This window comes from Primulina eburnea, chromosome 3 (genome assembly GCF_022965805.1).
Source record: "Primulina eburnea isolate SZY01 chromosome 3, ASM2296580v1, whole genome shotgun sequence".
NCBI lineage: Eukaryota > Viridiplantae > Streptophyta > Magnoliopsida > Lamiales > Gesneriaceae > Primulina > Primulina eburnea.
Window position 1 is genome coordinate 10,853,167 of NC_133103.1, and position 11,343 is coordinate 10,864,509.

The following is an 11,343-nucleotide window of genomic DNA, read 5'->3' on the forward strand; positions in this document are numbered from 1 at the left end:
GGGACCAGGGCAATTTGCCATCTCCATCCTCGTCTCCGAATTCCATCCATACCCTCGTTTGCAACTCATAAATTTATTATAAATATTTAGAGTAAACTCCCAATTAAATTGGTAACAAAATCTTCCAAAGTAATATTTCAAAAGTCTTGTGAAAACATTAGACCAATAATAAATGAAAAATAATAAACTAGCGTAAAGTAGATTTATGAAATGGTTGAAAGGAATTAGTTAATATACTTTTGACTTTTGCATTTTGGAAATAAGAATTGGAGAATTGAATCACGTAATATACAGCTCTAGATTAGTTATTCTTGATCGATAGTGATAATTACAAAGAAAACAAAAGGTAATCCGAGGTCTTATGTTAAATATATGCTAGGTGGTCAACTGCTTTAATTTCGAGAGATATATAAATATATTTCCACGTATGTTCATCCAAATATATAATACACTTTATTATATGATAGTCAAATCTTAGATTATTAAAATCATATTATAAAAACGATTATGGTTATCAATATCATGAGAATATCTTTACTAAAATAAAGTAGACAGTAGTCTCACTCTATGCATGTTATAAACAACCTAAAATCACATGTTTTTTCAGTACCAATGAAGAATATTACTTTGTTCATCGTATGCCTGACATTTTCATTGAGAAATTTCGTGTCAAATGCAATATTTCATCAACTGTACGAGGTTCACGTGACCAATCATCTTCCTTACTGCAGCCCCCCATTGTTCGTTCATTGTGCTTCTAGAGATGATGAAGTTGTAAACGGTACTCTTGCTCAAAAGGGGATGTGGGTTGGAAATTCGGGATGAACTATGTGAGGAGGACTCTTTTCTTCTGTCATTTTTGGTGGGGAACGAAAGATAGAAGTTTTGAAGTTTTCAATAGAGATTACGAGGATATATGTGTGTACGATGAGCAAACAACGCATAAAAAATGTGTCTGGATAGTGAGGAAAGATGGGTTTTATTTGATAGTTGAAGGGGCACCTCCTAACGACAAGAAGAAAATGTACACTTGGTGATATTAATAATCATGTCATTCATGACAGAATATGATGATGTGATGCCATATCTTATCTTAATAAACAAAGTAATAATATCTCAAATTTAATTAGTGATGCAAAATTGCGGGGTAATACCCTATTTCGTCATCAATGTTTTAGGCCATTTCTAATTCAGTCTTCTTTCTTTTCAGAGGTTTAAAATAGCTTGAATTTCTTTACGATTTTATTTTTTATTTACTTTTTTTTGTCTCAAATATATTTTTTTAGCACATTATTATGTTAACGTATGTTAAATTAAAACTTTTACTTTTTGATCAGAATGTCGCCTGATTATATCTATAAGGTTTTAAAAATTGTTTCTCACAGTTTAACCATATAGTCACAACTGATGATTCATGTCGTAGATTATTTCAATAGCACCTAACATGGCTTTATTTCGTTCAGTACCTCGAGACGTAAAGTAACATATTTAATTTGTGAGCGTTATTATCCTCTTTTTCAATTCATGTCCATTGGTTTAACTTGCAATTTTATATTTGGTCATGTCACATACCAAACAGTTAGTTTGGGTGCCTCAGCCTTAATAAAATAAAAATAGATATATAAATACATCTCGCTCAGTAAGATCTTTCCTTATTATTACAAGCATAAGAAGTATTTGTTGTGTGCTTGTTTTGTATTTATTTATAAAAAAATTGGAGTTAAATTTTAATTTAATTTATATTAAAATAAAAATAATATCATAATTATAAAACTAACATATTGTAATTTTATTTGAGGCCAAATATAATAATTTAATAAATGATCATACGGGCTTTCAAACGTGGATAATATGATACCTTCGTCTTGAAAGATGGTAGTAGATTATCGAATAAATAATTTCAGTTGGGTGTTTCAAAATCTTTTTGTGAGAGAAAAAATTCACACCACGGCTGATATGGACAGCACAACTGAATCGCCGGCGCCCGTAGACTCTTCCTTCTCCTCAGCTGCTGTGCTCGATCTGGCCGACGACCCACTGTCCAGCCCATACGCCTCCCTCAACTCCCACTGCCACGATCTCTCCGCCCTCCATGACCTCGCTTGCCGTGGCGCGTGGCGTACCATACTCGACAAGGTGGCCCGTGCACGCTCTCTCTCCCTCCTCTCCAAGCCCCACGAGCACCTCATTTACCTCACCTTCAACATCCTCTCCCTTCTCAAGCTCCGCCGCTTCTCCGACGCTCACCAGGAGCTCCAAACCCTGGACGACTACGATCTCGATAACTCCACCCAGTATCTATTTGAATCTTATCCGGATCATTACCCGAATCATAAATCCGGATCCATGATCCCTTTTGCCCTCCGCTGGTTCCACTCTCACTTGCCTTTCACCCTAGGCAACCGCCAATTGTCCCTCGATCGTCTCTACGCCCTCCTTCATTCCATCCGCGACAAGAAATTATCGCGAAATCGCGATGAATTTAGTGAATTTTCGTTGAATCTTTGGAAGAGACGGGAGAGTTTGGTATCAAATACCATTATTAGTCACCACTTGAGCCAGAAGGAGTTCGGGGTTTGTTTGGCATTGTTAAAGGAACAGCTGAGGCGAGAAGAGAATCCCATAATGGTTTCAAAATTGGGCTATGTGCAAATGCAGTATGGGGATTTGGACGGGGCTAAACAGAGTTTTGAGGTAGCGGAGAAGATGGTGGCTGAGGGAAGCGAAGATGGGAATGTGGGCTTGAGGAATTTAATCGGTAGGAATAAGGCTTTGATGTATTTAGTGGCCAAGGACTATGTGTCTGCGGTGAGGGAGTACGAGGGATGTATAGAGAGAGATGGTTCGGATGTAGTGGCGATTAATAACAAAGCTATCTGTTTAATGTATCTAAGGGACTTGTCGGATTCAATCAAGGTGTTGGAGAGTGCGTTGGAGAGGATTCCAACAATGGCGTTGAACGAGACGCTCGTGGTGAATTTATGCAGTATGTATGAGTTAGCTTATGTAAACCACGCGGATACAAAGAAGACTCTAGGTAGTTGGATCGCAAGAGTGGCTCCTGATGATTTTGATACTTCATGTACGAGAATATGAGGTGTGATTTTTTTGAAAACTTAATGATACGAGGGAATATATTGTTTTGATTGACCTGTTATATATTGATTGTTTCTCAAGTCTTTGTCGAATTCTTTTACCATTGCCCTTATTTTTGTTCAGTTGCAGGATTTTTTAAGTTGTTAGTCGAATTCTTTTTACGATGCCCTTACTTTTGTTCAGTTGCAGGATTTCTTTCACGTATTTTTTTGCTATGTCTTTACAAATGTCGAGTATAAATTACTAAAAAAAAATGTTTATCTGGTACTTGGAATCTTCTAAAGGCATGAGTTCGTCAACTACCTTGCTTTGGCAAATGGTTGGGCAATAATATGTAACGTGTTTCAGGTCTGCCATCGATTTCTGTAATAATTTGATCGCATGCTTATGGTACTTAATGGTTGATCCATTTCTCAGTTATGCACAATTGCATCTGCTAATGAATGTCTGAATCGTGGGTAGACGCACATCTCCATGATTTGTATTTTTTCAATCTTTCAGTGAACTGAGGATAAAGTCAGCATTCTTGTCTTTTGGCGAATTTGTGATTCTTAGGATCGTACCATGGACATGCAGCCGCTTGCTGCAGTTATTTTATACAACTATATGATTTTTCTTCTCAGTTAATCACATAATAATCTTGGGGGTTAGTCAATGAAAAGAATCCCAATATTTCTATGTGATGCCTAGTTGAAGCTTTTGATGGTGGGTTTGGTGATGGGTCGGTGTTTTGATAGTATGTCACTCGACCTGCTTCGTGCAATATATTAATTATAACCTTGGGTTCCAACTTCCAACAAGCAAAACCTAACCGAATATTATAAATCTCATGCACAAAATTGTAGGTACTTTGGGGTTGAGTTGAGCTTCTAAGTAGAACCGTTCAGTCTCATTTCACTTGGCTTATTGCTGGAGCACGGTAGTAAACTTTGAAGATGGAGTTCTCTTATGTGACCGATTAAGCATGTGATCTCGCAGAATGGAATCAGACGTGACGGGATATCCTATGCTACACCATGCTAAGATATATCTCACGGGGCTAATTTCCATTGGATGGTTGAATTATACGGTACACACCGATGATATGTGCTTGGAGAGAATTTTTGATTTAGAATTAGACATTTTATTTGGAGGATGACTCGAAGAATATGTATATTTCAAATATTCATAATTAACATCGGATTTACATGGATTAACAAGGAGATGATTAAATCCGCTCAACATAAATTTATTCAAACAATTAAATCTATACTAATATAAATATATGAATTGAATTGTGAATTTACATAAATATCCTTACTTTCATTTAATATTAATCATTAATACATATTTTCATATTAATCATTAATACATATTTTCTTTTTCATTTTCTATTTCATAAAATTAAAATTAATTAATTAAAATCTATCTATATCTATATCTATACTATACTAACTAATTATTATTTATTACTCTTTCACTCACTTTCATGGCATGACTACAAATAATATCAAAATATTTGTTCAACAACTAATGATTCGAATCAATATGTAATAATAATATTATTTATAAAATGAATTGGTTTTGTGAAAATACCTTATAAATAATAGTAATAGTGTTATACATTCTTTTATTAAAATAAATAATACAAAAAATTATGCTAATAGAGGTTCCGAACTTATTTTTAAAATTTATGTATTAATTATATTTTTCATAATCTTAGTTTTTTACAAAAAATACAAAAAAATTTATAGGTTTCGAACTTATTTTTACAATTTATGTATTACTTATATTTTTCATAATCTTAGTTTTTATAAATAATACAAAAAAATTATATTTAACAAAACATAAAATAAGAAATTATAAATTTATATGTCGATGTTTAATCTATATCTATATCTATATACAAATCTATATATATGAATGTGAATTGTGAATTTACATAAATATCCTTATTTTCATTTAATAATAATAATAATTTACATAAATATTCTTACCTTCATTTAATAATAATCATTAATAAATGTTTTTTTCCCATATATTCTTTTAATAATAATCATTTCATTAATTCATTTTATATTTCATAAAATTAAAATTAATTAATTAAAATTTAAAATTAATTAAAATTAAATTAATCTATCTATCTATACTAATCTATACTAATATCTATATATGAATGTGAATTGTGATTACATTGACATCAAATTCACACAAAATCACTTTATTTTTTTTCCAAATTCACAGAAAATCACTTTATTTTTTTATATTACAATTTGTCATATTAATGGTGTTATTTAAGTCATTTTTTATTTTAGTTTAATAAAATCATTAATAGTGTATTTAACTCAATCAAACTAACTATTATTTTAATTTACTTTAAATTTAATTTTAAATACTTAAATTTATACATTGCCGTCAAATAATAATAGGAAGACAAAAGAGATGAGTCGGATTGAATAAAAATAAAGTATTAATAAATATTAAGGTCATACAAAATTTCTTTCTCTCATTTAGAATAAAAATATTTTCAGACTTCTCATATGTCAATAGAAATATACGATTGAGAGAAATATTTTTCTGTAATAGATTTCAAACACTGTTTTTAAGTTATTTAGTCAATTTTTTTATAAATGCTGCTAAATAAATATTACTAAATAATATGCTATATTTGATCATTTTTTGTTCTTGCAATGAGAGGAGTTTTTTTACCATAGCGTTAACATGTTTGATTGTTATATGTCATTTGTATTGATCATGTAATTGTGTTTGGATTGTTTTTGTTATTTTTTTGTTTGCACAAAGAAAAGAGAAAACAAAATCAAATATCCAACATAAATGATTATTTTTCAATTTTTTATTATTAAGATATTTTGTTATTTTTTAAACACATAATGCATGTTTTCTGTTTGCTTAGATTACTTAGTTTAAAGTGAGTTAGAAAATATTAAAAAATTGAAATATTTCTTCGTTTTTACCTTATGTCTCAGAATATCAAGGAATAATATTTTTTTATTTATTGGGACAAATATATTTCCAAACTTTTGTCTATAAATCAATATTTAAATTTTTTACGACATTATTATATTATCTAATCAATTTTTTTTTACTTAGATGGATAGAAAGCATTTTAATTTGAGTTTTTATGTTCTTGTTTATATTATTTTTGTAATATTATTTATTATGAAAATAATAGGTGAACTACAAAAATTGGTAGGTCTAAGAGTCCTCAGGTAAACGACAAATATGGATAAATTATTAAAATATATAATATCCAGTAGATTTTTGACATGCGCTTTTGTTCTAATTCAATGATTATGCATGATTCTAAATTTTCATTATATCACAAGTTAACCCATGTTTTGTTGTTGCTACATATATTTTGTCAATAATCTAATATTTTTCTATGGTTTAAGAAAAATTGTGTGACTTTGTATTATATTTTTACAGCTGCTTTTCTAAATAGTTTTATTATGATTTCAAGGCACCATTTTTCATTTGTGTTTTTTAAAGAAGTGGAATGAATATCTATAAAACGATGACATTAATAAGACGTCTTCTCTTTATTTTAAAAAAATATTGGAAAATTTATACAAATTGTAAATAATATGTGTTAATATTTAATTTGAGAGTGATTTATGCTTTTTATTGTTCGTATATACTTCAATTTCTTTGTTATTGTACTAAATAAATTATTTTTAAACTTTGAGTTATCATTTTTTTTTCTTATCGAGATTGTTTGTGTTATGATTTTTTTATTCGTTTTGGTTAGTATTGTTGGCGGTAATTGATTTTTCTGATATTATATGATGTGTCTTGTTGTTTATATAAAAATAAGTATGAGAGTACACCAATCAAACCACGTATTTTGGGTCTTCTGTTCTATGAAGAGAATAATAAATGGTTTCTGTGAATTATATAATTTCTTTGTTTTTCATATATATAGTCTACGAAATGCGTCAAATTTTGAACAAAAAAGTTTCGACAAACATAGGATGAAAAAAAAAAAGACATGTTAAATAAAAAAAATATGTTGTGTGTTACAATGTTGGGTGCGATAATTGTCCCTGTTTGGTAGAGCGGTCGAATCGTGATGCTTGAGCTGCTGTGCAGTTTAACAGATTTGAGTTGCACAATTACTACTAGCTATATTTTTTGGTAAATCGACAAACACTCAGTCTTACAATTGGTATCAGAGCCAAGGTCACGGGTTCGATTCCCATTGATTTCAATGAGTGCAATTATAGGAGGAAGATTGTTGGGTGCAATAATTGTCCCTACTTGGTTGAGCGGCCGAACCGTGGTGCTTGAGCTGTTGCGCGGTTTAAAAGTTTTGAGTTGCACCATTACTACTAGCTATAACTTTTGGTAAAACGGCAAGTGCTCAGTCCTACATACTATGTCCTAATTTCTGTATGATATAATTCAAGCACATTTTTTTTATAGATATTTGAAATTAGGTCCAACTAAGTAACATGAAACATATACATATATATATTAAATCATATTTAAAGCAAAATTTTAAGATCAAGATTGATTCAGATTTAAATTTCAACGAAGCACAATGAAGAAGAAATTGAAGAATTGTATGTGTACATTAAGTGTTATATAATGATTATGTTGCTACTTCATGGTTGTGCGACATATAAATGTCAATATTTCTCAATAAAATAGTTTTTCAAAAAGAAAAAATTCTTCATTCAGAAAAAAAAATACATGAAAAACAAATTGTACATAATTTTCATTCTATTTATAATGGTATGAGAACAATTCTAAAGCTTTGTTGACACAATATAATAGATGAATTCTGTGCATTTTATTGAGACATCGAGCCAGTTTCACTTTATTTCCTCCAATATTATCTCAATATATTTCGAGGTGATACGAGATTGTTTTTGTCTCTTTTTTTAGTCAAAGTGTCTAACCAACTAATTCATAACATATATGATGTAGCATAGAAAACTCCTTGTCAAGTAAATTCACTTAGCCAAATATTGAAATTCAAATAAAATTCTACAATATTTCATCAAATTAATTTTGACTATCGTACACTATGCCAAAAATCACTTTTTACTTCAGATAATATCTGAAGTAATAGGGTACTTAAGTGCCGAAGTATATGGACGTGAAGTAATAGATGTACCTTTTACTTCGCATAATACCCGAAGTTGTAGTATTGAAAATACCGAAGTCTTTTGGCCGGTTTTGGGAGAAAAACCGGTCCAGAATTGGACCGGTGTCGAAGTAATAAATGTGTTTTACTTCATCGATTATAGTGAATAATGAAGTAGTATATCATATAACTTCCTCTTAATTATTATTTAGCGACGGAATTCATGCTCAAAACCGTCGCTATTTTGCGACGGAATTCATGTTCAAAACCGTCGCTAATTTGCGACAGAAGTATTGTTAATTACCGTCGCTAGTGTGCGACGGAATTTATATCAAAAACGTCGCTATTTAGCGACGGGATTCATATGATTTCCGTCGCTAATATGTTAGGTAAATTAAAAAAAAAAATTAATAAATCTGTGTTATGAATTGGTGCGGTAAAATATAAAAAATTTAATAAATATGTGTTATGAATTGGTACAATCGTGTAAAAGATAAAAATTTTAAGTATCGTAAAGTGGTAAAATCGTGTAAGAAATAAAAATTTTAAGTGTTGTGAAATTGTAAAATCGTGTAAGTGATAAAAATTTTAAGTGTTGTGAAGTTGTAAAATTGTGTATGTGAGAAAAAATTTTAATTGTTGTGAAGTGAAGTGGAAGAAATTGGAGAGAATTTGTATGTATTTATAGAGTGTGGTGGAAGAAAATAGAGGGAAAAATAGGTGGGATTGAATTTTTTTGAAAATGGCGACGGTTTTAGTAAAAACCGTCGCAACATTTTAAATCGGCGACGGTTAAAATGGAGGGAAATATATCCGGAGTGGAATTTTTTTGAAAATGACGACGGTGTTCTTTTAACCGTCGCCAAATTTTTAATCGGCGACGGTTGATTTGAACCTGTCGCTACTTTTAGCGACGGTCAAATAACAACCGTCGCTAAAGATAGCGACAGTTTTTAAAAAACAGTCGCTAGTTTTAAATATGCGACGGTTTTTATTTAACCATCGCTAAAATTAGCGACGGGTTAAATTAAACCGTCGCCGATTTAAATTTGGGCGACGGTTTAAAAAATCCGTCGCATGTTTTAATCTTTTTACTTCGCTATGTCATTTTTTCATTATTTTTTACTTCATCAAAATTGATATGCCGAAGTAAAATATATAAAAAAAATACAGTGAAGCCCGTGTTTTTAAACATCCGAAGTAAAATATAATATTTTACTTCGCTTGTGTTATTAATGAAGTTATTGGTAATATATTACTTCGTAATTTATTTTTGCCGAAGTAACGCCTGGCGAAGTAAAATGTCATTTTTCACATAGTGGTAAAATGCTCATGAAATCTAAATGGTTATATTATTAGATGAGATATTGAATAAAACAAATACTTTGACATATATTAGAATGATATCTCATATGCATATTTTAATTACATTATTCGTATCTATTCTCAAGATTTTTAAAATACAATAAATAATTTTGTATGTCGTTCTACAAGATAAAATATTATAAAACAAAATATAAACTCGCTAGAAGAAATTTGTTTTGTTTCAATGAATAATATAATATTATGTTCTAAACGCAACAAATGAAACTATATCATCCTCATGACATGATGCACGCAATCATTATTGCAAAGCTTTCAAAAAATGACGATCAAAGATGATTTTCTTGAATTGTGTCAAATTAAACGAGGACACAATTCTAAGATATAGTCATTTGAAGAGATTTCAAGTAATTTTTCTCACAGTGATTGAGAAATAGTTGTTGAAAATTTATTAATCTTATAGCTATAGACGATCAGATATTTGCTGAGCATACCAAAATAGTTATATGCATATTATAACAAACTACGACAAAGACAGGGGCGGATCCACTGTAGGGCCGGAGGGGGCCACGGCCCCCCTGAATTTTTTTAATTTTTTTTTCACTATGTAAGATATATTTTATTATTTAGTATATATAATATTTGACCCATCAAAATTTTAAGTATCTATAATTAGTCTAATGGTTAAAGACTTTCGAGGTTTACACGTATGGTCCATGTTTAATTCTTTTTATACGCTGTTTTTTGACATTGTTCTGCAATTTTTTTTTTGAAAACCTAAATAACGGGCTTTTACAAAGTCCCAACTTAAAACCTTTATAGTTGGTTAATACAAACACAATCAATAAAGCCATTTGAAATAATAACCTTTTGCAAAACATCTGCTATATTGTCGACTGACGAGTGAAATATTGTGGGACGCGAGTTCGGAGACACATCAGAAGGAAAGACAAGGATTCTTGGAATTTTTTCTACGTTCAGGAATTGAGGTAGACCGGGCCCCCCAAACATATCATTCTGGATCCGCCCCTGGACAAAGAGTTGTTGAGTTGTCAAAATCAACCAAGAAGTATATTGGAAAGTGTGTCAAGTGGATAAGATAATTTCTCTGATTCATATACCGTCTATGGTCATGATTTTTTATTTTTTATGGCTTAGTTTGTTTCATTTGATAAATGTTATTAACCATGTTTTAATTCATTTAAATATTATCATAATTTCGTACATATATTTTCTAGCAGTTTAGGTTTTTACGTACAACGCACGTGCATTTTTCTAGTGTATTTAAAATATATAGCTTCAAATATTTTTATCAAATCACAACCTAAAAAACTTTATGTAGTTCAAGCATATATAAGTTTGATAACCCCCTGATAATTTACACATTGTATCACGTTCCTGAGTTATTATTGAATTCATTCGATCCATGCAACCCAATATGCTTTGTTGGTTTTGCGTTCGGGTTCCCGTGTAGAAGAAGTAACCGTGATCTAATTCCATCAAAGCGCACTAGCAAGAAGACAAATACGAAGCTGACAAGTTACCTTAAGGCATAGAGTCCTGTTTGGATGAATGCGTGCCCCACTTACGTATCTATCGTATTTCGCATGTACTTGACCTCCCCAAATCCAACCAAATACGGGCCATCTTAATATCATCATCTTCGAACTTGGTATCCATTATACCAAAGATATCGAGAAATCGCATGGAATAAAGAAAAATATTATATATTTTTTGGGGTGAAAAGTCCGACTTTTCCCAAAAGATAAAAATAAGACAACCGTTTCACATGTAACCTTGTCAAGAAGCGAAGGACAGCTTTGTCCAATAGCCTA

The 11,343-nt window shown here is 30.8% G+C and overlaps 1 protein-coding gene across 4 annotated transcripts; it reads left to right on the plus strand.

The window, feature by feature from the left end:
- The first annotated feature begins 1,873 nt into the window (after nt 1–1,873).
- Nucleotides 1,874–4,288, plus strand: LOC140826294 (uncharacterized). Of its 4 annotated transcripts, none has more exons than XM_073188512.1 (2): nt 1,874–3,097; nt 3,942–4,288. In XM_073188512.1, exon 1 carries the CDS (start codon nt 1,957–1,959, stop codon nt 3,094–3,096), a length of 1,140 nt encoding a protein of 379 aa, XP_073044613.1. In that variant the 5' UTR covers nt 1,874–1,956; the 3' UTR covers nt 3,097; nt 3,942–4,288. The 4 variants fall into 4 exon arrangements, with proteins under 4 accessions (XP_073044613.1, XP_073044616.1, XP_073044615.1 ...); XM_073188515.1 differs by having other exon boundaries at nt 4,075–4,288; XM_073188514.1 differs by lacking the exon at nt 3,942–4,288 and adding an exon at nt 3,598–3,933.
- Nucleotides 4,289–11,343: the final 7,055 nt, after the last annotated feature.

What these genes read in the sequence shown, in the direction of transcription:
- LOC140826294 (XM_073188512.1), top strand. Translation starts at nt 1,957, where the DNA reads ATGGACAGCACAACTGAATCGCCGGCGCCCGTAGACTCTTCCTTCTCC.